Genomic DNA, 25,681 nt, shown 5'->3' with positions numbered 1-25,681 from the left:
ATTTGGCGAGTGCTGGTGGCGATATGCGAAAGTCGTGCAGGCTCGCTGACCGAGGCGTGACCGACCCGACGTTGCAGTGGATGGAAGCGAAGGAATCGATCGGACGGATTGAATGGTTCTTCAGGAGGGAGGGATAGTGTGGCTGGCGGCCCGTTCGTCTACAGAAGCGCAACGCGTACATGTATACGGCTGCCTGGGCGACACCCACCCCTTTGAACTTTCGAATCTGAAGCACGAGAGCGAGCGATGTGCTTGCGAAGGATGTTGCTGCTCCTTGGCAGTGGAAATGCTCGTTTGGTATTAGAAATAAGGTGAATAAATACTGCGGCGGTGGCGTCGCGTTCAAGCTTAGGCGAACTAGCACACTCGTCAGTCCTACGTGCTGGGCGCAACTAGAAAGTAGAGCTGTTTGGCGGGCGGGGCGGCTGGGCTGTCTCGACGCGGTGACAATTGGCGTCTTCGCTGGCGAGGGCGAAGGCGGCGAGAGAGAGGGAGGGACTATGGACTGGAACGGACGAATTGGATGGAGACTCTCACCGGTAGGTGACGTACTCGTCGATCATGTCCAGGTGCTTGGTCTTCCGCTTGCAGTTCTCCCACATGTGCATGGTGAGCGGCACGCTCTTGCCGGACACGACGGTGCGCACGGCTCGTCGGTCGTTGAGCGTGTCGGGAATGAGCACGGGCGGGATGGCCATGTGGCGCATGTGGCTCAGGCTGAAGCGCGTGAGCTTGGCCGGGTGCGACTCGAGGATCCGCTGCTTGAGCACGCGGACGTCCTCGGGCAGCTCGACGGGCACGGGCTGTGGCTGGCGGCGGAAGCTCGAGCGCTTCGAGAGACCGCGCGGAGAATTGGCCGGCTGCGAGCGGCGGACGCGGAGCAAAAGGCCTTCGGGCTGCACTCCCATTGCTGCTGCTGTGAGTTGGTTTGGCTTGCGCTGGCTGGCGAGTTGGGGAATGCCGGATCTGGAAAAACGCGACGAGGCAGCTCGGTTGAACAGGCGGTGGCTGGCCGAGCTCGAGCTTCGAGCACACGCCGCAAGCCTCGCTATGCACGACTTAGCTGTACGCCAGCGCACAGAACCGACCCCCGACACGTTCCCGGTGCATTGTTACACTTGGCCAGAGTATGCTGCGGGATCGGTCGACTGTGAATCTGTCCGGATGCGCGGGCGTGGCGACTTCTGTCGCGCTGATTGGACGCTGCTCGCACGTCCATGCAGTTCTGAAGCGGCTTGGACGCCGCCGGCCGACGGCGGAGCTCCCTCTTGCCGCTCAGCCTGAGCCTCAGGTGCTCGCCGCGTGATTCCTGGCAGAGACAAGCCCCGCGCCGCCGCTCTGCTTGCCTGCTGGTTCGCGAGACGGCAGCAGCAACTTTACTCGGCCTGCAATTGGCAGCGCCGGTGGCGGAGATCAAACCAACCACGTCACCAGTGGAAGGCCTAAGTTGCGCGACCCAGCCGATGAAGATTCACACTGGCGTGTCATCGGTCTCCGACTCGGCGAGATGCCGCGCTGACGTTGAGGGGTCCGTGCTGACAGCCACGCAGCAGGGTTGCCCGGCAGCGGGGTGCACCACGAGCGCATTGTACCACGAGCGCATTGCACTCCGCCAGCGCTGCCGGACTCGAGCAACTTAGTTCGTCTACCGCCTGTTTCGCGCACGCTCGACTCGTCGCGTTTTTCGAACCGCCTCGACTGTCACATTTGGCTTCCCATCGCGATGCCGAGGCACCGGATCGCGGCGGATTTCAGCGTAGACAAGCGGCCCCCTCGTTGAACGCGCTGCCTGTTTGCTGCTTGGGTCGCCGCGCCATGCTGTGCCCTACTCGCCGCTGCGCGATGCCGGAAGTGGAGCGAAGAGATGTGGCACGCTTTTCCCAGCGCAGATTCCTGAAGATTCGTTGGTCTGTCTGCAGGGCTGTAGGGATGACTGACTGCCCATGCAGGCGGTTGATTCCTGCTGCGGCTGGCCTGGAGCGACGCGCTTGCATTTCGGCCGTCGCAAGGCCGCGTGGCTTGAACATCCACTACGACCGCCAAAACCGCCAAAAATGCTGGACACGTGGCTTCAGAAATCGAGCTTCGGGGATTCAGTCGCTTTAGCTGTACAACAACAGCGCCGTGGCTCAAGAATACCCGTGCGAGGATAACGAGCGTCAGGAAACCAGGAAGCAGATCGGGTCTGACTCAGCGACCGACATGCTGCCTCGATTCGAGACTCTACTCTCGATGCACACTGCTGTAGTCAGCAGGCTCAACGATGTGATGACGCACGTTCTCCAACAACAGACAGTACTGTAAAGGTAGTTATGATGTCTGCCAACTGCAATCGCTGCCGCCAGAACGGCCTCGTGTATTCTTTCAGTCGCTTGAAACCAACTACGAGCCGTAGCCTACGACTTTACCAGCTACCGATCTGTGCCCGCAGAGCTTCTTCGTGGGGGCCACTTTTAACTTGGCAAGAGTGCGCTCGGCGTACCAAGCGAACCAGCGCTGCAGCGCAGCAAATGAGAGGCCCGAGAGGCTGCGCCACCTTGGACTCCTCGTTTGCTACAATGCGGCGTTGGTACGCTTGGTAGGCGAAGCGAACTCTCGCGCCGGAGGTCGGCCGCTTCCTGCTCGCGGGCGTCGTTGTCAGGTCATGGTCATGGTCGAGTGTGTGCTTGAGCTTGGTTGTTGACTGGAGCGAGGAGAAGAATAACGGGCTGTATCATGGCGGACTGGACTGCCGACCTCGCGCTACAGAGCGGCGCAAGGTGTGGTGGTTGACTTCATGCCGGCAAGTTCTCAAGTGAAGGACCTGCGATAACATGTACGCATTGGCTCATTCACCCAAGCGATTACCGGTGCATGTACTCCCGCGGCGAGCTCGTCCAATCCTTCGATGAGATGACGGTCCTCAGCTTGCATGCACGGCTGTTTGACATCTCATCGATGGATTAGATGAGTTCGCGTTGATGGCCTCACTGCATACTATCGAGTACCAGCTGCCAAAGTACATGTATTATAACAGCACAGGCTGCATCAACGCTTTTAAAACTTCGAGAAAGGCAACCTGCGGAAGACAACACGTTCAGCCCGCAAAACTTAAATAAACAGCTTTAAACTTGCAGGTCGGAAAACTGGTCGAAGCGCGTCGGAGCTACCACGCGTTGCGTTCCATAGGCCTGGTACACTGCTGCTTGGATGACTTCAGAGCGTTTGCCTTGGCGCACCATCTTGCGGATGCCTTGCAGCGTCTGATCACTCACATCGGCAATCGACAGGTAGGTTGCTACCGATTCCTGCTCCTCTTTGTCCTCGCTTCGATCTTGTCCTGGACCCTCTAAAACACCCTCCTCCTCTTCGCTTGAAGGGCCCATCAACAGCATCGCAGACTGAGCTTGAAGCCCTTCACACAGCACACGTTGACCAGACAGACTCTCTTCAACAATAAAGCACGCGTTTGGCGGCGCGACGACACCTACAACACAGTGAGAAGATGATCGGATCTCTGTCTACTTGGTCCGCTGCATCCAATTCCAGCACTTACCTTGCTCAATCAGCGCTCGTGCAGCTGAGTGCCCAGAACGGAGACTTTCAGAGACAAAGAAGACGAGTCCAGACCTGCTCTCCGTGAGATGATCCGACGCTGCTTCCCCCTCATCGACCAGCTCCCTGTGCTGGGCCTTAAAAACAGTGGCCGTAATACCGTGCCGCCACAACAGTCCTGTCACCAACTGCTGCGTCGACAGACAACTACCCACACTTGCTGCATCAGCTCCATCATCCATGCTGACATCGACCAGGATCACGTGAGTGACATCTCGATCATGGCAAACTGAAGCAATGAACGTTAACACCGCTGACAACGGGTTGAAGCACACATCGAACGCTTCGATCACCGACATCGGCAGCGGCGGCCCACACGGAGGCAAAACAGCCACCGAGCACAACGAAGCACCGTCACCTCTGGACGCCATGTTCTTCAGCTGCTCAGTATACTTTTCAGCGCCCTCTGCATTCCTGATCTCGACCTCTATCACCTCGACCCTCTTCACCTCTTCATCTGACTGCACCTCAACACCCACTCTCTCCCATTCCACCGCTTGCTTCTCCGTCGTCACGGGGACCGTCACGATATGCCCCGCATGTTTGCGTCTCGACGCCCGAGACAGTGGTGAGTCCACGGGCGCGAGACGCACCACTCCCTCCTCATACTGGACGACCTCCTCCATGTTATTATTCCTATATGAGTGCCAGCGCCACAGACTCCACGCGAGTCCGTAGCTGCCGACCGCGAGTCGCAGCGCCCGCACCGACCTGGCGAGCACCAGCCGCTTCCCCGCAGCTACAGAGTGGGGGTCTGCATCACTTATAAGAGCGGACAGCGGGACGCCCGACGCGGCCGCAACGTGACGCGCTGGGACGGAGCTCCACACGGCGCTGGGCAGCACATTGGCGGCTGCGAAGCGCAGCGCGAATCGCAGCGGGATGGGGCGCCGCTCCACCTCTAGGCAGCCTTCGGTGAAGCCCAGAGCCAAGGTAGCGAACAGCGCGCCCCCTACGCCTACAGCAGGACCCCAGGGAGCGCGCGCGGGAGGTGGCACGGGGGCGAAGTCGCTCGCCATAATTTGTTTTCGGAAATAAGGGTATCCTGCTGTTATTATGTGGGGGAAGACTTGGGGCTCAATGCATCAATTCATATCCACTGCTGGGGCGCTGCAAGTTTAGCTTGTTTCAGGTGACCCGATTCCAAGTTACTTGGAGAGGCCTTCATCCTTATGTTTTCGGTGTCGGCGAGATCGATATCATGCCTGATGTAACATCAGAGATGTCCATTGCTTTACATTTGTCGCCACTACGAATAGAGCTGGCAACATGGCAGTCGCAGCCATATGTGTGCAGGATGAAGCTCCTGCTCCCCTGGCGTCACCCGATGCAAAATTTACTCGACTTGTATACTGTAGTTGCTAGTAGAGTGCTTCCAGCAGGTAGCAAGGGGCAACTTTGCAAGCGTGGAGAGACCCCGCACACACAAGGCGCACCATCTTCGTACGCGAACGGCGGCGCGGCTTGGTTGTTCGGCGGCACCAACGGTGCCGACGCCTCCCAGCAAGGTGACTGCAATCCATTTTGGCAAAAGTCCGTGGCACTGGCAGTGGTGCGGGCGGTAATTCGTGCTGCAAAGCGTCCGGCAGGACGACCTTCATTCATCTTCCGCCAGCGATGCGCTCCGAAGTCGCTCGCTGACGTTATGCGATTCCGGTGCGATTGGGCTGCCTCGCGCGTGCCACGAGAATCGGCGGCGTCTCGACGTCACCATTCGCGCGTTTGTCCATTCCCCGCCTTCAATTCGCTTGATAGGAAGATCCTGCGACAGTCGAGCCGGCTCTGGGCCGAGTGCAGGTCGTCGACGTCGCCGACGCTCGCGGCCGTTCACCCGGTGCCGCGCGCCCGGCTCCGCAATGCTGGCGCACGAGCCAAAGCCGAGGCGGCGGCGAGGCAATCCGCTGTATGAGAGGGCCCCATACAAGCGGCCATATGCGGCGCGCGCGCGCGGTGTCTCTCGCCAGGCGATCGCAAGATGCCCGACAGATTCCCGCGCCATAGTTTATCCCAGTCGAACTTGTCTCTGTGGCACGCTTGCACTTGTGCGACCGCTTGCAGGCCAGTCAAGGCAAGACTGGCCGGGAGGTCTTCAGCCCCGTCACTTTTCGGCGCCGAAGGCAAGTCGCCGGCCCATTCCGCAACTTACCAGCACCACAACAAGCTCCGCTTCACAGCAACCCGCCACCACCGCCATGGGAGTGCAGCCTCAACTCACCCTGCCGCACGTGCAGGAGCAGGTGACCAAGCCCCGCCAGGGCTCGCCCATCGGCAAGCACACCTCGCGCTGGCACCGCCACCACGAGCAGCCCGTGCGCGCCGTGGAGCTGCCCGACGAGGCCCAACAGCTCAAGGACAAGATCCTGCGCACCCACAAGGTCAAGCTCACGCGCTTCAGCCTGAGCCACATGAAGAAGCGCGTTGTGCCGCCCGTCGACATCCCGCGCGAGATGAACAGCCACCGCGCGCTCAGCATGACCGTCGCCGGCCGGAGCGTGCCGCTCACGCGCTGCATGTGGGACAACACCAAGCGCAAGGCGCACCACATGGAGCAGATCTCCGAGTCCTACCCGCTGCACTGCACGCTCTTCCGGTGAGAGTCTGCAGCGCAGGGCTCCTCAGCAAAACAACCACAGAGACACCAACGTCGATAGAACGGCGTCGACTATAGATTAGAGCACCACCACACGGCAGTGGCCACCACGCCGCCGTATATACCATATTTAAAACACGAACAGCTTTGAAAGCACTCTTCGAAACACCTTCTCCTATCTTGTCATCTTGAGGCTGTAGATGTATTTGTCGAAGCGGACGTAGGCGTAGCTGTCGGTGATACTAGTAGTAGATCCGTGTCGTCCTTAATGCAACGCCGAGAGGCGTAGCCACTTTTCAGGCAAGGAGGATGCAGTTCGGTTCCGGTGCAAAATGACGATCCGGTGTTTAGACACGATGCAGGGCCACTTGTCTTTCGCAAGTTGCAGTGCGCTTTGCTCACGCATTTGCGTAGTATCCAAGATTTGAAGGGGGGAAAACAATTTGATCGAACCAGAAATTCGAGTTCATTCACGGCTTCTGCGTGCCTGGGGTGGTGTTCTCCAACGCCGCATGAATGCGGAGTATATGTACTGTGCCAGCGGTAGTAGCGGTCGCCACCTTAATTCCTCAACATTGAACTGTGTGTGGCAATCACAATGTTTGGATGTCCAGTGCAGTGTACATCCCATCTTTCGGATTACGGCTCGGCAACATTGGACGACTCGTATGCGCATGCCGTGAAAGTGGCGCAACATGCCCTTCACTTGAGAACTTGCCGGCATGAAGTCAACCACCACACCTTGCGCCGCTCTGTAGCGCGAGGTCGGCAGTCCAGTCCGCCATGATACAGCCCGTTATTCTTCTCCTCGCTCCAGTCAACAACCAAGCTCAAACACGCACTCGACCATGACCATGACCTGACAACGACGCCCGCGAGCAGGAAGCGGCCGACCTCCGGCGCGAGAGTTCGCTTCGCCTACCAAGCGTACCAACGCCGCATTGTAGCAAACGAGGAGTCCAAGGTGGCGCAGCCTCTCGGGCCTCTCATTTGCTGCGCTGCAGCGCTGGTTCGCTTGGTACGCCGAGCGCACTCTTGCCAAGTTAAAAGTGGCCCCCACGAAGAAGCTCTGCGGGCACAGATCGGTAGCTGGTAAAGTCGTAGGCTACGGCTCGTAGTTGGTTTCAAGCGACTGAAAGAATACACGAGGCCGTTCTGGCGGCAGCGATTGCAGTTGGCAGACATCATAACTACCTTTACAGTACTGTCTGTTGTTGGAGAACGTGCGTCATCACATCGTTGAGCCTGCTGACTACAGCAGTGTGCATCGAGAGTAGAGTCTCGAATCGAGGCAGCATGTCGGTCGCTGAGTCAGACCCGATCTGCTTCCTGGTTTCCTGACGCTCGTTATCCTCGCACGGGTATTCTTGAGCCACGGCGCTGTTGTTGTACAGCTAAAGCGACTGAATCCCCGAAGCTCGATTTCTGAAGCCACGTGTCCAGCATTTTTGGCGGTTTTGGCGGTCGTAGTGGATGTTCAAGCCACGCGGCCTTGCGACGGCCGAAATGCAAGCGCGTCGCTCCAGGCCAGCCGCAGCAGGAATCAACCGCCTGCATGGGCAGTCAGTCATCCCTACAGCCCTGCAGACAGACCAACGAATCTTCAGGAATCTGCGCTGGGAAAAGCGTGCCACATCTCTTCGCTCCACTTCCGGCATCGCGCAGCGGCGAGTAGGGCACAGCATGGCGCGGCGACCCAAGCAGCAAACAGGCAGCGCGTTCAACGAGGGGGCCGCTTGTCTACGCTGAAATCCGCCGCGATCCGGTGCCTCGGCATCGCGATGGGAAGCCAAATGTGACAGTCGAGGCGGTTCGAAAAACGCGACGAGTCGAGCGTGCGCGAAACAGGCGGTAGACGAACTAAGTTGCTCGAGTCCGGCAGCGCTGGCGGAGTGCAATGCGCTCGTGGTACAATGCGCTCGTGGTGCACCCCGCTGCCGGGCAACCCTGCTGCGTGGCTGTCAGCACGGACCCCTCAACGTCAGCGCGGCATCTCGCCGAGTCGGAGACCGATGACACGCCAGTGTGAATCTTCATCGGCTGGGTCGCGCAACTTAGGCCTTCCACTGGTGACGTGGTTGGTTTGATCTCCGCCACCGGCGCTGCCAATTGCAGGCCGAGTAAAGTTGCTGCTGCCGTCTCGCGAACCAGCAGGCAAGCAGAGCGGCGGCGCGGGGCTTGTCTCTGCCAGGAATCACGCGGCGAGCACCTGAGGCTCAGGCTGAGCGGCAAGAGGGAGCTCCGCCGTCGGCCGGCGGCGTCCAAGCCGCTTCAGAACTGCATGGACGTGCGAGCAGCGTCCAATCAGCGCGACAGAAGTCGCCACGCCCGCGCATCCGGACAGATTCACAGTCGACCGATCCCGCAGCATACTCTGGCCAAGTGTAACAATGCACCGGGAACGTGTCGGGGGTCGGTTCTGTGCGCTGGCGTACAGCTAAGTCGTGCATAGCGAGGCTTGCGGCGTGTGCTCGAAGCTCGAGCTCGGCCAGCCACCGCCTGTTCAACCGAGCTGCCTCGTCGCGTTTTTCCAGATCCGGCATTCCCCAACTCGCCAGCCAGCGCAAGCCAAACCAACTCACAGCAGCAGCAATGGGAGTGCAGCCCGAAGGCCTTTTGCTCCGCGTCCGCCGCTCGCAGCCGGCCAATTCTCCGCGCGGTCTCTCGAAGCGCTCGAGCTTCCGCCGCCAGCCACAGCCCGTGCCCGTCGAGCTGCCCGAGGACGTCCGCGTGCTCAAGCAGCGGATCCTCGAGTCGCACCCGGCCAAGCTCACGCGCTTCAGCCTGAGCCACATGCGCCACATGGCCATCCCGCCCGTGCTCATTCCCGACACGCTCAACGACCGACGAGCCGTGCGCACCGTCGTGTCCGGCAAGAGCGTGCCGCTCACCATGCACATGTGGGAGAACTGCAAGCGGAAGACCAAGCACCTGGACATGATCGACGAGTACGTCACCTACCGGTGAGAGTCTCCATCCAATTCGTCCGTTCCAGTCCATAGTCCCTCCCTCTCTCTCGCCGCCTTCGCCCTCGCCAGCGAAGACGCCATTGTCACCGCGTCGAGACAGCCCAGCCGCCCCGCCCGCCAAACAGCTCTACTTTCTAGTTGCGCCCAGCACGTAGGACTGACGAGTGTGCTAGTTCGCCTAAGCTTGAACGCGACGCCACCGCCGCAGTATTTATTCACCTTATTTCTAATACCAAACGAGCATTTCCACTGCCAAGGAGCAGCAACATCTTTCGTAAAGCGAGCACATCGCTCGCTCTCGTGCTTCAGATTCGAAAGTTCAAAGGGGTGGGTGTCGCCCAGGCAGCCGTATACATGTACGCGTTGCGCTTCTGTAGACGAACGGGCCGCCAGCCACACTATCCCTCCCTCCTGAAGAACCATTCAATCCGTCCGATCGATTCCTTCGCTTCCATCCACTGCAACGTCGGGTCGGTCACGCCTCGGTCAGCGAGCCTGCCCGACTTTCGCATATCGCCACCAGCACTCGCCAAATTCCCCAACACCTCTAGAACCCGGTCTCCCCATGTATTCTCATAGCCAGGGCCTCGGCGGGGATGCGCCACTGCACCAGCACGCGGTCATCAACCACGGATGTTGGGACGAGCGCGGTAATCGGTCAGATTGGACTGCTGGAGGGCATTGCGTTGCACACCTCTGCCCGCTTGACATCTCATCGCCATGATGGGAAGTCTCTTCGGAGACGGAGCCACACGCGCGCCGCTGTTCTTGTGGTGGTGGCATCGATGCAGCGAACACCTCACTCACTTTTGAATTGGCTACGCTCACCTCAAGTGCGCTCAGCATCGCCACCAAGCTCGCTGTTTAACAGTCTGCCAGTCATGGGTCTGCTGCCTCCGCTCAAGAAGTCCAACTGCACTTCAAGCCGCGCACCTCTGCGCACAAGCGCCCGAGCGAGGACCCGCTCAGCGCGACGCCCCTGCCGAAGGAGGCCCAGGAACTCAAGATGCACATTTTGCACGCCCACCCAGAGCCGCTCATGCGCTTCAGCATGAGCCGCATGCGCCACGTCGTGGCCCAGCCGCCCGTGGAGATCCCCGTCGAGCTCCGCAAGAAGAACCTCGTGTCCAGCCGTGTGTCAGGTCACAGTGTGCCGCTCACGCGCACCATGTGGGACAAGAAGATGAAGCAGTACAAGAAGCGCATGCTCGACGTCATCGGAGAGGGCATCCACTACCAGTGACAGACTGGACATTTCAAGTAACAATGAGTGCCGTGAATACTGTTCACCCCCGTCGAGATGTACACTACTGCATTAGAATAGTCCTTATGAAATATACCATCCAACTGAAGCTATTACCATGAAGTAAAGAAGTATTCTCCGCTTCCTCCTACGTCATGGTGGGTCGGTACTTCTTGGCTTCAACCGTGCTATGCGCGCTAAAGCCCGTGCCGCCCGCTTGCAGCTGCACAATGTCCTTCTTGCGCAGCTTGAGACCCGTGACGGGGCACGTCAAGGTGGGCAGCACCATGTCCTTCACACAGCTCTCGAGCAGCACCTGTCCCGAGGGTCTCAGCAGCACGGCGCGGCGGTGCGCGACCTCCTTCTTGGTCACTGCACACAGCACCTTGGGTACCCCCTCCGTGTCCCAATCAAACTTGACAGGCATCAGGTGCTTGAGCTTCATCTCGTCGAGACTCATGGGGTCCCTCGTCTTAGTGTCAGGTTTGTCCATTGTCCTCTCCTGCGTCGGGGTGCAGTCCGGGATCCAGTAGCTGGTTTTCCTCATGGCTGCGCGCTTGTCGTCGTCCGTGGCTCTGTCCACTTTCTCCTGGAGCTTCTGCGTGGCCAGGACGCGCGTTTCGTGACGCTGGGGCTCAGCGGCGGCCGCGTCTAGCGCCTTCCGGAGCGTCTCCCGCTCCTTCTGCAGCGCCTCGTCCTGGTCTTTACGGCCCTGAAGCTCCACAAAGCGCTCGTAGGCCGCCGCATTCTCCTGGATCGCGCGCTTCTGCGCCAAGAGGTTGGCGTAGATGCACTCCTTGCAGTAAACGAAGCCCGCGGGCGACACGAGCGGACTGCGGCTGTGCGTGGAGGCCAGACACAGGCAGCACACGCCGAACGCCAGTTGCGCGTCGCGCCCGAACCGCCGCTTCAGCGTCCCGTGACCCGCTGCCTCCCGCTCGCGGTATGTGAAGTGAGTTGTCGCCGTCGCATTCTTGCTGTGCCGGCTCATGATGGCGAATGTAAGGTGTTCCTTCGAGCCACTACCAGCGTATTATTACCTTTGACACCAGTGATTGGTGTACTCGACATAAAAACATGTTTGTATACACACCAAATACTCTTTCGATGACAAAGGTGCACAATGCCGAGCAGCTCCGCAACCTGCTGGCGTTCTGGGTGCTGGGCTTCGTGAACAACATCGGCTACGTCATCATGATTGCGGGTGCGCAGGAGATCGCGGCGGGCGGCGTGGGACTCGTCTACTTGTTCGACATCTTCCCGGCGCTGCTCGTGAAGCTCTCGGGCCCCTACTGGTTCCAGCTCGTGTCGTACCGTCAACGCACCATCATCGGCGCCGTGTGGATGCTGCTGAGCTTCTTGGTAGTCGCCAAAGGGGGGAATTCTCTATGGTTGCAACTTCTGGGGGTCGCTTTCTCGGGGCTTCAGTCCGGAATGATGGAGGCGAGTTTTCTAGCCATGTCCTCCTTCTACTCGAGCCCCGTACGCTGCTTGACATGTTGGTCAAGCGGCACGGGGCTCGCGGGCGTGGGGGGTTACGCCTGGGTGGGTATTTTGCACATCTGGGGCGGTCTCAGTTTCCAGACGACACTGGAGCTCGCCATTGTCTTTCCGGTGATCTACGTGCTCGTGTTCCTCTTCGTTCTTGACGGATCGAAACTGCCCCCGGCGAGGACGTGCAACTACATGCCAATCCCCGAAAGTTCACAAGATGTGGGGTTTGCTGTGGCCGTCATGGCCGTGGATGCCGCGGAAGACCAAGCGAGAAAGAAGGAGGTGGAACAGGGCAATGGGGAGATGCACGACGCGTCGACGATGGGATTCCGAGCCAAGATGAGGTTCATTATGACGCTGGGGCCGTATATTATCCCTCTGGCGACTGTGTACTTGGCTGAGTACACTATGCAGACGGGCGTGTGGTCGGCGATTGGGTTCCCTGTCCAAAGTGAGGAGGCGCGTGCTAGCTTCTACGCGTCCGCAGGACTGGCGTACCAAGCTGGAGTGTTCATTTCTAGGTCATCGGGTGTGCTCTTCCAGGCCACACGACCGGTACTGTACCTCATGCCGGCGTTGCAGGTGCTGCTGCTCGGTTTCTTTACGCTTGTGGCAGCCACGCACTTTTGGTACGATTGGGGGCTGCTGGTTGTTTGCTTTGTGGTCGGTTTGCTCGGTGGAGGCGTGTACGTGAATGCGTACACGTTGCTATCGAAGGAGATCCCGCAAAGTCACGTTGAGCTGGCGCTTGCAGCGGTTTCGGTCGGTGATACGGTTGGCGTCATGTTTGCAGACTGCGCTGGATTGTTTCTACAAGGTTGTCTGTACTCCATCAATCATCTCCCGGGCGCCTCAATAAATGTTACGTGTTGACTGGCCACCATGTACGGAATTTGCTCCTCGACAAAATGGCAATGGTAATCTGGCAAGTTTCTTTGTTTTTATGCGGAAGTAGCTGCTGATCACTTGCCATCATGAACGACACAGGAGACAGGGGTACAATTGGACCTCGATTCCGAATTTGACGTCAAGAACCAACTCCTGTTCCGAAACACCCGCACAGCGTGTACCCTGCCAATGGAAGACCAGATCCATGGTCTACACGGTGGGTTTGGACCAGCTGAGTGACATGTATCGGAGATCGCGAAGGAAATCAGCAACACTTTGAAGACTGGCAGGAGACTGTGATTCTCACTTGTGGGACATTCGAGCATCAAACTTCAACGCGCACTGCGTGTCTGCTACAGTGCCACTACGGTCGGCACCACCATTTCATCTATTCAAGAAGCCGATGGCGGGAAGTGAATTCTCGTTGCCGAACTTGCTAAGGTTGAAGCCGGAGACATGATTCCTTCAGAATTCTTCCCTGAGAACTACAGCGAGTTGATAATGTAGAACCCCGTGCAGATCAACACCCTCAGCATCTTTTTGAACGATACTTTGGAATCGTCTCGAGCGACCCGGTGCATCAACGCCGTTTGGAACTGGAACACTTTCTTACATCTACCCAGTTAGGCATGCGTGTAGATGCCGTACTCTGAGGAAGATAACTTGCGACTTTCGCGGCTGTCTGTAGTGCACAGAGTTGGGTACAGGATGGAATCATCGACTAGCTGGCACAGGAGGAGAATTGAGTCAAGCAAGCGACCCGAGAACGATGACACTGAAGACTCCCAGACAAGGATAAAAGGTTAAGGTTTTCCACACTCGTTACTTATCCCGACCCTGAAACAGTGCTCACCACCTTCAATCTGCGCTTATATGGCAGCCACCCGGCCCCCAAATTTCCTCTTCGGTTTCTTTGATTTGGGATTCTACTATGCAATTTGTCACTCCGAATTGACTTCGACCAGAATTCTACCTTGTGAGATTGCTTTTGGTTAAAGGTGTTGATCAAGCGCTATCAAGGCGCTGAAGTGCATTATCCAGCAATGCGTGTAATGCTGTGCATGTACAGGTCAGAGGAGTGTTGCTTGCAGCAATTGAATCCACAGAAGGCAACTTACCTTTGGCACCAACATCGTTCAGCTTCAGATTTCCCTTTAGGCACCTGCAGACGTCTGCCGTACAGCGATAACGATCATCGGAGATCGTGGATGAATCAGGTTTCACTGAAATGCAAGCTGCCAGCAGAGCCTCCACTAACTTCTGCGTGTGCCAGGGCAGTACCTCACCCAAACCGCGTTCGCTTGACGAGAGCAGCATAATAAGCTGACAAACGCCTAAATGGACGCTTGGCTGACGTGGACGCTGTTGTAGTACTTCGATCAAGGCGTCTTGCAGCCCGTTAATTAGCAATTGGCGTCGGACTATTGGCTTCTTGCACATCACTAACAATGCTCGTAATGCTCGAGTTTGCAGCGCCTCATTGCCGGGGAATTGTCGTAACACGCCAATCATCTCACACTTAACGGCACGTTTTGCAGCCACGCTGTCTCTTCCCCGCTGTTGACTCTCGTATTTCTGGCGGAGCGCGGCACTGGCAGTGCTAAGCTGTTGCGTTTTCTCATTGATTCGAGCCACTTCCAGGTCGGCAGTCCCGTTTTGCGAGTGCAACCTCTCCACCTCCCCGCGGATCCACTGAAGCTTGACGTCTTCCGCTTCGATGCATGCGGCTATCTCGCGGTCGGTACCTTGAGCACGACGAATTTGTTCATCAACTTCTGCCCTAAAGGCACGAGCCGCTGCTACGTCATCTTGAATTTCAAGCGCTCGTGCAACAAGATTTTGCTCGTCGAGCTCCAAGGAGGTTGTAGTTTCATTAAGAGTCTGCGTACGTTGACGTTGCAGTTCATTGCGCTGCTGAAGGTGTAAAATATTGTCCTGCAATGGAACCATGACGGTTGGGTGCACCACAGCTGTCCAAGTCATTAGGTCCATGGGCCTCACGCCCTTCTTATCAGCCACAGTGACGTCTGCACCCGCAGTCAATAACGCACGGACAAAGCGCTGAGTAAGGAGGCATGATACCATGGTCAATTGAGTTGCATCAGTCGTGTTATCGATCAAACGGCAACCACGCCAACTAAACTTACCAGATTGTTGCTCTCGAGAGCCAAATGAAGCAACGTCTTGCCATCCTACTCGGAAGCCAAGTATTCAACGATATCAGGTGAACACAACTCCATACCTATAGAGGTCAGCCAAGCTAACCTTTTGCACGGACGTGTTGAGCCTCAGAAGCTCGTGTCGGGCGGTGTTCAACAGAAACAGCAGCACCCCCTACGCTTACGCACAGTGAAAAGAGCACATTAGTTCACTTGAGATTGAGTTGAAGCGATCGGAGAAACTCATGATATTGCCACCTCTCGCGAGTCAACAACCGCTTGATGCAGCGCCGAAGCCACTGTTGTGGACTACAAGAACCCGATTTGTTGTCAGTGATGGAAAGGAACACATCAAAGTGAAAGAGGACTCTTACGGTCAGGTGCTCATCGTTTAGTAGCGTGGCAGCCTTAGGCCATTGCTCCCGGTAGCACAACGCCAGGAGTTCCCCGCTTCGGTCGAGCTCCTTCATTCTCGTTAAAAAAAGAAAATGGCGCTGCAGTGCTCCTCATAAAGGGACGCGTTCGTCAATCAGGTTGCAACCTGGCTTTCAAAGATTGATGGATTGATAATGTGAGTCGCGTTCGTGAACCAGATAGCTACCATTCGCCATAAGCACTCACAATCCAAAAATCATCACCAAGCGCAAGGCTTCACGAACCTCAGATCCCCACCTGAAAATGAAGAACTCGCACGACTCGATCTCAACGGCACCCACAATGCCAACGTCGACGACTCGCACGTTTCCGGCGAAGGCTCCAAGCATTCTTGCAGGGATGCCACTAGACCCCGAAGACGTCATTCTGGCGATCCAAGACGCGGAGAGAATTTATGCGTTGCATGAAACATTCCCTGGTTGTGTCACATCGAAAGACGTCGCTGCAGCTGCAATCCGACACCACGCTGTTATCGACCAGCATGCGTCTGCTCACTACGTGACTGGCAGAACGACGTACACCATCTCAATCCCTGCGCTGACGCCGGCAATTCTTAGGACCGCAAGTTCCGGAACCAAGGCTCAATAGAGATCTTGGGTCGTAGCACTTGGTGAGCTTATCAACAGCATTCACATACAGTAGCAAACACAGAAAGCAGATATAGGCACGTAAACAAACCCAAAATTGCTTCAGTTGGTCATCTATAACTCTAATCCGATCACTTCTTCACTTGCGATCCAGTGTTCATGAAGTGGATCATGTTCACCTTCTTAGTCTTTGGTCGCTTCAGAGATTTTCCGTCTCCAGCGATCATCGCAGATCTGACCATGCACAACCAGTAAAGAAAATGAGTACAGATTCCAGCAAATGCAATCAGTGACGCATAGCTGCTCACATGATCTTCTGCCCTCGAGTTGAGCCGGCGTTCGCTGATGCTGCACCTGTGCGTACAGACGCAGGGTTCATCGAATCAGCAGGTTGCTGGAGTTGGTCCATGAGGCTCATGCCTCGTCGTCTTTCACCTAGGGCACTGCTACCTCCCATCAAGTTCGCTGGACATGCACTTCTACCACGTTGGACAACGGCACCTGATGCAGAGAGCACAGTGGGCACGCCCAAAACAGCACCACCAGCATCGTTCCGCTTGCGCTTCTTAGTAAATATCGGGTTCCATCCAGAATTGCTGGCCTTCGGTGGAGCTGACGTGTACACGCCCGCCGATATGTTTTTCGGCTTGGTCAGGCCAGCGAACAGCGCCTTGCGCAAACTGCCTGTGGAGTTGTTCAGTTGCTGCCGACCTCTTCCTGCCTGCATAAAGTTTGCAGCGATGTGGTGCAGACAGTACTGTGACTGTAGTTGTGAAGATGCATAGGTTAGTTCTCGTAGCGACAACGTTACCCGCCATTCATTGCCCTCACCTTGGCCTTGTTGACTGCAAGGCGGCAGCGTGCTTCTCCCGAGGTTGTCCCTTTGCATATACCAAAGTCCATGGCCATCCCCAGCTTGACAATCTCCGCCTGCTGCGTAGCCTTGAATGCAAACTTGTTCTTCTCCGTAGCAGGCAGCAGTGCTGCGTTGAGCACTGCGACGATCGATCCCGTCAATTCTCTCCAATGACTTTCGTAGGCGTCTCCAAAGAGAAAGACCCCTAGCTCAGTCCCTTCCAAGTCCGACAATCCCCATACCATAAACGTTGACCCATTAGCTGCCGGCTTGGACAGCGTCTTCCGTGTCACCACGCCGATCGTCACCCAGTCAACCTGACAACAAGAATAAAACATTCACATGAGACCCAGTACCCGGTAGTTTTTCAAAATGCCTACTACTGCCACCTACTTCTCCATTGGTAAAGGTGTCCCTAGGAACTCGATCCATCTGCTGCAATTGGATGAACTTGCGTCCTTCCATCTCCTGGCGCAGTGCAGTGGACGAGATGGTCCGGTCGGCGATGCGTAACCTTGAAAACGCTTCCAGCTCTTCGTCATTAGCTTTGGCACGTTTTTCACGTTCGGTGGCAGTAGAAATCTGTTTTGGTTTTTGCTGCGGTTGCGTGCTGGTCGGTGCCCGGTTGAGTAGCATCGGGCGATTGGTCCTGGTCGCATTGCGTTGGCTGTGGGTGGAGCTTGAGCGTCCTGAAGGTGCGGCGCTGGTGCCACTGGAGTCGCCATTCTTCTGAGCAAGCGCCAGCCAGTTCCAGCTCTGGGAAGCCGCAGCAAGTGATGGCGACGGCGCCGCGTCCTCGTCCGATTTTCCACTCATGGCGCCAAATTTGAAATGGCTAAAATTGCTAAAATCACTGTTATGTGGTGTACGCAATCTGAAGTTGAAGTGATTCGCTAATGTGTGTGCCGAGATCGCACTGCGCATACGACATGATAACCGCAGGAGTTAATCACTGAAGGTAAGCTGGTGCGCTTTACGACCGATACTTGAGCGATGTGAATAACGACCTGAAACTGCGTTACGTGCATCACCGACCGGGCGAGAATAGTCTATCGTCGCCCTCTACTGTAGGAGGTGGACACAGCATCTGCGCGAGGTGAATGTCCTCCACCTGCATGGTCTGATAGTGGCCGGTCGCGTCCGCCAGCAACCGCGCCACCATGTGCTTGCACTGCCAACAGCATCGTCACAATACAATTAGACAGGTCTCTCTCACCACCTCTACCAGCTCCGTACCATCGCCATTGGGTGCGTCGTCACCACCGTATCGTGGAACGCAGCGCACGTGCAGTAGTGGCTGAAGCAGTTGTAGTAGTTGGCGCCGTTGCCGCTCACCATGGACTCGTCGAAAGGTTGCGTTACGCTATCCACTGATACGTCTGCGTCCTGCTCCTTTCTGCGGTATTTGTTGAGCGATTCGACGCGGAAGAAGCTGCGGCCGGACGGCGCCGTCACCTTCACCACCAGGTCCCGCGCCATCAGTTCACTGGCCGCCTGTACAAGCCGCAGGTCCTCAGGCGGCAAAGACGCCATCATCTCCCCGTGCGCGTCCGTGAACTGTCCGCCATTGCGCTGCTTCGCCTCGCGAGCCACAAGCAACAGCACACTCGCCCCGACCGCCGAGCTCATTCTTGTTGCAGCTCCAAATGCTTGCTCCATTTATTGTACACCACATAGTTGAATTATGTGACGCACATCAGATGAAGGCCAATTCAATGTGGGGCCATAATCTGTCTTGAATGTGGCAGTTGGTGTTCCGTAATGGCGCTCGGCTGCTGCTTGGCTCAACGGCCGTGAGCGCCGGGGGCGTGACGTACGCGGCGCACTCGGACGAGGGCTTCAACCGGTCGCTGTACTTCTGGCGCAAGGCCTTCCCCATCTACCTGCACTACCGAGCGGCGCAGCTCTACATGGCGCACCAGCAGCTCTCGGACACGGAACAGGACATCGAGTATGAGAGGCTCCACGAGAAATACGCACCCGAGGTGTTCGATATTGTATTAGAACTCAAAGGGTTTTACGTCAAATTGGCTCAGACGGGCTCCACGAGACCTGATGTGCTGCCCAAGCAGTACCTGGACCGAGCCGCCAAGCTCCAGGACGACGCGCCGTCCAAGCCTGTGGAGGAGATCTGTGCCATCATTGAGCAGAGCTACGGCAAACCCTTGAGTCAGGTGTTCAAGTCCATTGACTCCAAGCCACTCGGCGCGGCGTCTATCGGCCAGGCCCATCGAGCGGTGCTGCTGGACGGACAGGAGGTGGCGGTGAAGGTGCAGCATCCGGACGCTGAGACCTTTTTCCGCTGGGACATCAAGACTATTCAGGATTTTTGTCGGTACTTCCAGCCGGCGCATCTTCCGTACCTCGTGGAGGTCGAAAAGCAGTTCATGACGGAGTTCAATTACGTTGAAGAAGCTAAGAATCTTGATACCGTGAGGAGCAACATCGCCAAGAGCCCGTACGCAGCCAAGGTAGCGATTCCGGCGCCCAAGATGGAGCTGTGCACCAAGGAAGTGCTGGTGATGGAGTTTTTGAAGGGCCGCAAGCTGCTGGATGGGATTCAAGATCATTTCGAGGCGATTGCGGCGGATAAAGGGGTCACGGTGGAGTTTTTGAAGCGGGACCAGGAGCGGAAGGACAAAGAGCGTGAATCGCAAGGACTGGATATCGAAACGGGGCCATCGTCGTTGCAGCTGCGGCTGTATGGACTAACGCTCGGAGCTAAGCGACTTGTGCGCCGGATCGGGAGAACATCCTACGACTATACGCTTGGATTTATCGCACCGATGAAGTGGACACCTCGAGAGGAGGATCAGCACCAGTTGCTTAACCTGCCTGACATCTTGAAGCTCATCATGGACGTGCACGGTTACGAAATTTTCGTCGACGGATCGTTTAATGGTGATCCACACCCAGGTAACATTATGCTGCTCGAAGACGGCCGCCTCGGGCTCATCGATTACGGTCAGGTGAAGCACATTTCGCGAGAGCACAGAGTTCATCTGGCCAAGCTGATTGTAGCACTTGCGGGTGGGTCGCGTGATGAGATTATTGAAGTGTTGACGAAGGACATGCGCATCCGGACAATGAAGATGGACCCGTACTTCCTGGAAAAGCAGGGCCATCTCATGATTGACAATGACGATCGAACTGTCACGGAAGGCATGAACGCTCAGCTTTTTATCGAGCACTTGCACACGTATGTGTGTGTCCCTATAAGTTTTCGTTTTTGGCTGCATATTAATTGTGTTCACGTAATTTGTGTCGAATGATTGCAGGATTGATCGCATCGAGTACATTCCGGACGAGTACGTGATGGCTTTCCGCTGCTCTTTGCTGCTGCGCGGTTTCAGCTACCTGCTACACTACAAATTTTCTCATGCCAAAAGTTGGGAAGGAGTTGCTCGACAGGTGCTCCGTGAGGAAGAAGCCGCAAGCACAAGCGTCCATCCTGCACCATAGACCTTTACTTTGGTTTACACGAGGTGCAGTCATAGACAATAACTTGCTCAAGAGCCCATAGACAAGTGTAATAGATTGTACCCTCAGATAGACGAGAGCAATATTTGTCCTTTCGCGAGACGCAAGTCTTGCAGTAGTACGTGCATTCGTGCCCAGCGCCACGAAACGCTTCGCCAGACCATCGACTAAAAGTCATGGTGCTGAGCTCTGCGCGTGTCTGAGAGTTCTGGCCATTGGCATTGGCGATGCGGTAATAGCTCCTGGGCGATCCTCTCTGTGGTAGCACTTCACCTCAATCCCAGTTATCCGGATAAGAACTTCAACATTCCCATTCATCGCTGACAACGCCTCGTTATGCATTGGCTGGTTAGCCAGTATTGTACTCAAGCTTACGAAGCTATTACATGCAAGTCTATAACGACAACACCCCGACAGCGCTTGACACTATCGTGTACGAGTGGCAGTGTGCTGCAAGGGGCAGACATTTCCTAGTTCTGAGCCGCAATTTTCTAGGTCGAATCCGAGCCCTCGCACGCCTCGGTGCTGCCCGAGCCGAAGTCCTGCGTCCAGTAGTGCTGGTACGTGCTGTCCGCGTTGTACGCGTACGCTGGCCCGAACATGGTGTAGTCTCCCAGGATGTTCGCGCGGTGGCCAGGAGAGTTCATCCATGACTTCATGACGGCGGCCACGTCCACCTGACCCGCCGCGACGTTCTCGGCCACGGTGCTCCATCTGTAGCCGGCGTCCGTCACGCGTTGCGACATGGTGGAGCCGTCCGATCCATCGTGGGCCATAAAGTTGTGCACGGCTTGGTCGTTGCTGTGGCGCTGCGCGGCGGACTGCAGCTTCCGGTTCATGCAGAGGGCCGAAAGGCCCTGTGCGGCGCGCTCCTTGTTGACGGCGGCCAGCATGGCGGAGAAGTAGTCGCCCGACGGCGTGTACGTTGCGCCGCCTAGATTGCGCTGCACCTGACGCAGGTTGGCGGCTCCCGATACGCCGTTGGAGGTGGCGGTGATGACGGCGAGGACGCTGACGATGGCGGACTGTGCGGTGGTCACCATGGTTGTTGTGGGAAGTGGTTGTGATCGGAAGTTGGTAAATAGGAGAATGAGAGCGCAAGGCAATACCTCGCTTGGGGTATGTTGAAGTGACTGCACCAGGAGTGTCTGCTAACGACGTGTGCTGCAGAGGAAACGGTAAATTACTGAAGAGCACACCTCCGTCGCAGATATCATCCTGTCGGTGACAGCCCTAACGCATTCGTGCTCGTGCGGAAGCCACCACACAAGGCTATTCCCGAGGTGTTTTTGCCAGTCTCCAGCCACATGGTGTAGCGGCATATGCGAGGCGTCTCAATCGTGCTCGTTGGTTAACGAACGACCTGTTCAGGGAAAGCGGATGTACGCGAAGCCCCTCAGCGCTGTTCTTGTCGCATCGGGTAATATGACAAGCTCGGCGTTCACCATGAGCTTTTCCCGCCGATCAAAACTCTCGAGACAACAAGCGGGTGGCCGTTTTCGTTTTAAGGTGCGAGTCGAGTGTGGGCAGCCGAACTAACTGTAGACGATCGTGCGTGGTAATACCAGAGCACGGTGTTGCGATCACTTCGTAGATCATCACTTCATTTTTTTCCTCCTTCTCTCCTTTATTTTGAAGAAGTTGTGTCACTCTTGGTGGTACCCAAGGACTGTTGCCGGACTTTGGTTAGGAGGGTTCATGCTGCCCACGCAACGTAGACTTGCACTCTGTCGAATAGCTAAACTACCCACAATATAATAGCGACTACGATTATTGCTACTACTCCCTCAATTCATCGATCGATCGCTCAATACATTGGATTTCCGTCGGCTCAAGTTGTTCATCATTGCGAGATGTCAATCTACGCAGTTACATACAGGTTGTAGCTCTAGGTATGTTGCGGTGGTTGCACTCAGCGAAGGGTGCGCTTAAACGTTCGACTCGCAGCCTCTTCCCTCGGCTGCCCGGGCCGGTGTGTAGCAGGACAGGAAAAAAATACTGTTCGCCAGCTATTTTAATACTTACATTTGGGCACATGTTTGCCAAAACAGCCAAAACATCACTAAAAGTAAAACTCATTCCAGACTCTCGGCAAGTCTCGGATAAGAATAGTGCCACGTGTGATCATTTCTCAGTCAGACTTTTGCGTACAAGTCAACGATATGCTGGGAAGGCAGTGCTGCGCGCTTCAGCCGATGGACACCGAGGCGTTCGCTGCGCGTGTTAGTCTGGGTCGGGGTATCCCTGGAGAAGATCCCATGAACAATTATTACGGAGACGAAAAACTCATGGAGGGAACGCTTATCAAACTGGGTGACTACGCACACTTCCGATACTTCTTACTCTTCCGCAACGGTCGCTTCTGCTACTACGAAATGCCAACGTCTACCGCTACCCCGAACGTAGCCCCAAAATTCCAAGCCAAACTGACATCGAAGCATTTGCGCGGTGTCATGATGATCAATGCGTCGGTGAACGCCAAAGACCTGGCCAAAAATGAAGAAGAGTACGACGCTGACCTGCTTAAGCGCGGCTTCGTGTTTAACCGCAGAAAACTTGAGATGCAACTCACGGGTTACTCCCCTGCGGGACTGCTCATGTCGTGGAAATTGCGTGCAGGGAAAGATGCCGTGTATCTCAAGTGGGAACGTGCGTTTCGTCTAGCACTACGCCCCATCTGGATGCAAAACGCGATCCACTGTATGGTCTGCAAGAAGGACTTTAGCTTATTTGTCCGTCCTCACCACTGTCGGTAGGATACATTTAGTTGTCATGATTTTTTCCGTTGATACTGACACTTGTGCGTTGCAATTATGATTCAGCAAGTGCGGGATGTGCATCTGCGATGGATGTTCAGTATTCGCGCCGCGACTGCCTATGCAGGGATATTATGATGAAGTGCGTATATGCCGAGACTGCTCGCCCATTAAGATCCAGCGATCCGAACTGAAGGTGGCCACGCAAGTGTTGGTGTACGGCATCTTGGTGGGTCATGTGGTTCTGGAAGATACTGGCGAGACTAGAAAGGATTTCGTGACTGTGAAATTTGACACGAAAGACCACCAAGTGGGGCACTTTCGACTCGAACAAGTAGAATTGTTCTCCGACGTAGTGTTATCAGCGAACCGTATCAAGAATGCCATCCGACGGCATCTTGCATACGCTGTATTTCGGACCCGGCTCAACTTTAATACGTGGAATTTGCTTGAAGCGGTTCAAGAGCATCACACGATTCAAATGGTGCGGGCTATGAAGACGTCAAGTGCTAATGAATTGCACTCGATGGTACCGCTGCTCGGACCTTTGAGCGTGAAGGGTCTCGCTAGTGATGATCTGTCGGACAAGGATCGTTTTAGAGCTTCTCTTGCTCATTATCGCGGGGTCCGTGTGTCGTTTCCTTTGCGCATCAACACGGTGAAAAAGTTGATCAATCAATTTCGCAACGGAATTCTGTTGCATCGCGTCTTCGTCCGTCGGATCCTGGATGAGACGGAAAAGCTGTTCCAAATAATGCACGCATCTCCCATGAATTGTATTGAAATCCCGTCAGGCGTACAATTGATCGTCGTGGGGGACCTCCACGGACAGCTGGAGGACTTACTGACAATTTTGGATAAGTGTGGAGTGCCGAGCAGCAAAACATGGTATCTCTTCAATGGCGACTTCGTGGATCGTGGCTCACACGGAGTCGAGGTTATGCTGCTACTGCTCGCTTTTAAACTGTTGCACCCTGAATTCGTCTTCTTGAACCGCGGCAACCACGAAGAGCGCATGATTAACGAGGTTTTCGGATTTAAAGCCGAAGTGTACGCCAAATACAACCCAAACAACGGCGTGACTGGCGACCTTGGACCTCGATACTCTCCATCAACGATTTTCCAGAAGTTCGAAGCTGTTTTCGATCTATTTCCCATTTTCGCGCTGGTTAACAGGAGCGTTTTCGTTGTCCATGGTGGGTTGAGCAACCATAAAGACGTCACGATTAATGAATTACTCCAGCTTAATCACCGTCGTGAAGTCCCGTCGCTAGGGATGGGCCGCGCTGACGAACTGTTCACAAACCTTTTGTGGAGTGATCCGCGTGACGCAAATGGTTGGAGCCCGTCAAGTCGAGGGGCTGGGGTGGAGTTCGGCCCTGACATTACCAAAGCATTCTGCACGAAAAATGGGATTAATCTTGTTATTCGGTCCCACGAGTGTCGAGAAGAGGGGTTTGAGATCACTCACGACGGTTTACTTGTCACGGTGTTCTCGGCATCAAGCTACTGCGCCTCTCAGACGAATAAAGGGGCCTACGTTCAGCTCCAACTTGGCGAAGACAATGAAGTGAAGCCGCGCGTGGTGCAATTTTCAGCACAGCCACTCCAGAAGCTAAAAGCCGCAGGAAGGAATGAGTGGCGCAAGAAAGCCCAGCGTTTGGAATGCCGAACATTGTTGTCTCTCCGAAAGATGATCAATGAAAAACAACATGTGTTGGCGCATGCTTTTAGGCAGGTGGACACGGCTAACTCTGGCCACGTCTCGAAGCTGGAGTGGAAGACTACATTGCAAGCAGTTCTGGGTGTGCAAGCCAACTTCCTTTCGTATTTTCGCCAACTCGCGGTGGCATCCAAAGAAGGAGACGTTGATTACTTCACTTTTATCACTGTAGCACAGTCCGCACTTGAAGCTACCGACGACCACGATACATGTACCCTCAGCACAGCTTAACGAAAAGCATTTAGGCAACAGACGTGACCGACAAGCAATCGCTGCGATCGGGCCGACAAGCTGGTGTTCAGAACAAAACAAAATTTGTAGGAAACTACGTGTATAATACTCCGAAGTACAGTAGTAGCCAAGAGCTAAACTAAATTGTATCGCGGTTAGCAGCAACAACCCAGCGCGTTGTTCCTCTGCCATCGAGCGCCGGTACAATCGGACCATCAGAGCGGGCAACTGTTTTCAACGCTCGCGGCGGAATACCACACGGAGCGGTCTAACGAGGCACCGAGCTGTCGCCCACAAGCTTCATGCCAGACGGACACGGTGCTGCGGGAGAGCACTACACGTAATGTCTGACTCGCACGGATGCATATTATAGGGTCACCCAGCCGTCCGCTCAGAGCAGACCTCAGGTGGGCACCGCCAACGCTTGACTTTACACAGGAGGCAAGCTAGCCAAGCTCTCACTCTCGAACTTGCAGTCTTCCGCTCATAACGGAACCAACTCACTCACACACCATTCCAACAATCATGATTTCCGTGGCCCTGACTCAGTCGATGAGGGGGGGGAATTGGTTTAAATTACTCCGCCAGCCCGATGAAGGGCGTGGTGAGGCGGGTTATCGATCAGAGGAGAAACGGAAAGTGCTCTAGACTGCTAGCTACTCAGGCCACTTTGTGC

The 25,681-nt window shown here is 55.7% G+C and overlaps 11 protein-coding genes across 11 annotated transcripts; 5 read left to right on the top strand and 6 right to left on the bottom strand.

The window, feature by feature from the left end:
* Positions 1 to 533: 533 nt before the first annotated feature.
* KRP23_13103 (uncharacterized protein) lies at positions 534 to 908 on the bottom strand (the record flags this gene model as incomplete). Its single annotated transcript, XM_067883772.1, has 1 exon — positions 534 to 908. The coding sequence occupies one exon, from the start codon at positions 906 to 908 to the stop codon at positions 534 to 536; it is 375 nt and encodes a 124-aa protein (XP_067739187.1).
* A 2,196-nt stretch (positions 909 to 3,104) lies between these two features.
* On the bottom strand, positions 3,105 to 4,613 carry KRP23_13102 (uncharacterized protein; the record flags this gene model as incomplete). The annotated part of the gene is made up of 2 exons (XM_067883771.1): positions 3,105 to 3,466; positions 3,536 to 4,613. The coding sequence occupies 2 exons, from the start codon at positions 4,611 to 4,613 to the stop codon at positions 3,105 to 3,107; spliced, it is 1,440 nt and encodes a 479-aa protein (XP_067739186.1).
* Positions 4,614 to 5,786: 1,173 nt separating this feature from the next.
* On the top strand, positions 5,787 to 6,188 carry KRP23_13101 (uncharacterized protein; the record flags this gene model as incomplete). The annotated part of the gene is made up of 1 exon (XM_067883770.1): positions 5,787 to 6,188. One exon carries the CDS (start codon positions 5,787 to 5,789, stop codon positions 6,186 to 6,188), a length of 402 nt encoding a protein of 133 aa, XP_067739185.1.
* Positions 6,189 to 8,776: 2,588 nt separating this feature from the next.
* On the top strand, positions 8,777 to 10,396 carry KRP23_13100 (uncharacterized protein; the record flags this gene model as incomplete). The annotated part of the gene is made up of 2 exons (XM_067883769.1): positions 8,777 to 9,147; positions 10,033 to 10,396. The coding sequence occupies 2 exons, from the start codon at positions 8,777 to 8,779 to the stop codon at positions 10,394 to 10,396; spliced, it is 735 nt and encodes a 244-aa protein (XP_067739184.1).
* Positions 10,397 to 10,544: 148 nt separating this feature from the next.
* KRP23_13099 (Nitric oxide synthase-interacting protein) lies at positions 10,545 to 11,387 on the bottom strand (the record flags this gene model as incomplete). The annotated part of the gene is made up of 1 exon (XM_067883768.1): positions 10,545 to 11,387. One exon carries the CDS (start codon positions 11,385 to 11,387, stop codon positions 10,545 to 10,547), a length of 843 nt encoding a protein of 280 aa, XP_067739183.1.
* A 116-nt stretch (positions 11,388 to 11,503) lies between these two features.
* On the top strand, positions 11,504 to 12,763 carry KRP23_13098 (Protein BTN1; the record flags this gene model as incomplete). The annotated part of the gene is made up of 1 exon (XM_067883767.1): positions 11,504 to 12,763. One exon carries the CDS (start codon positions 11,504 to 11,506, stop codon positions 12,761 to 12,763), a length of 1,260 nt encoding a protein of 419 aa, XP_067739182.1.
* Positions 12,764 to 13,783: 1,020 nt separating this feature from the next.
* Positions 13,784 to 15,407, bottom strand: KRP23_13097 (uncharacterized protein; the record flags this gene model as incomplete). The annotated part of the gene is made up of 6 exons (XM_067883766.1): positions 13,784 to 13,833; positions 13,897 to 14,839; positions 14,926 to 14,970; positions 15,044 to 15,112; positions 15,196 to 15,246; positions 15,312 to 15,407. The coding sequence occupies 6 exons, from the start codon at positions 15,405 to 15,407 to the stop codon at positions 13,784 to 13,786; spliced, it is 1,254 nt and encodes a 417-aa protein (XP_067739181.1).
* A 683-nt stretch (positions 15,408 to 16,090) lies between these two features.
* On the bottom strand, positions 16,091 to 17,631 carry KRP23_13096 (Protein MCM10-like protein; the record flags this gene model as incomplete). Its single annotated transcript, XM_067883765.1, has 5 exons — positions 16,091 to 16,193; positions 16,268 to 16,313; positions 16,410 to 16,722; positions 16,791 to 17,132; positions 17,209 to 17,631. 5 exons carry the CDS (start codon positions 17,629 to 17,631, stop codon positions 16,091 to 16,093), a joined length of 1,227 nt encoding a protein of 408 aa, XP_067739180.1.
* A 211-nt stretch (positions 17,632 to 17,842) lies between these two features.
* On the bottom strand, positions 17,843 to 18,444 carry KRP23_13095 (Zinc finger SWIM domain-containing protein 7; the record flags this gene model as incomplete). The annotated part of the gene is made up of 2 exons (XM_067883763.1): positions 17,843 to 17,986; positions 18,052 to 18,444. The coding sequence occupies 2 exons, from the start codon at positions 18,442 to 18,444 to the stop codon at positions 17,843 to 17,845; spliced, it is 537 nt and encodes a 178-aa protein (XP_067739179.1).
* A 110-nt stretch (positions 18,445 to 18,554) lies between these two features.
* KRP23_13094 (uncharacterized protein) lies at positions 18,555 to 20,277 on the top strand (the record flags this gene model as incomplete). Its single annotated transcript, XM_067883762.1, has 2 exons — positions 18,555 to 20,014; positions 20,094 to 20,277. The coding sequence occupies 2 exons, from the start codon at positions 18,555 to 18,557 to the stop codon at positions 20,275 to 20,277; spliced, it is 1,644 nt and encodes a 547-aa protein (XP_067739178.1).
* Positions 20,278 to 22,490: 2,213 nt separating this feature from the next.
* Positions 22,491 to 25,005, top strand: KRP23_13093 (Serine/threonine-protein phosphatase 5; the record flags this gene model as incomplete). Its single annotated transcript, XM_067883761.1, has 3 exons — positions 22,491 to 23,047; positions 23,118 to 24,247; positions 24,314 to 25,005. 3 exons carry the CDS (start codon positions 22,491 to 22,493, stop codon positions 25,003 to 25,005), a joined length of 2,379 nt encoding a protein of 792 aa, XP_067739177.1.
* Between the last annotated feature and the right edge of the window lie 676 nt (positions 25,006 to 25,681).

The sequence above is a fragment of the Phytophthora ramorum genome (assembly GCF_020800215.1).
Source record: "Phytophthora ramorum isolate Pr-102 chromosome Unknown Phyram_PR-102_s0016, whole genome shotgun sequence".
NCBI lineage: Eukaryota > Oomycota > Peronosporomycetes > Peronosporales > Peronosporaceae > Phytophthora > Phytophthora ramorum.
Note: the sequence above shows the minus strand (reverse complement) of the source record. Positions and strands in the feature narration are given on the sequence as shown.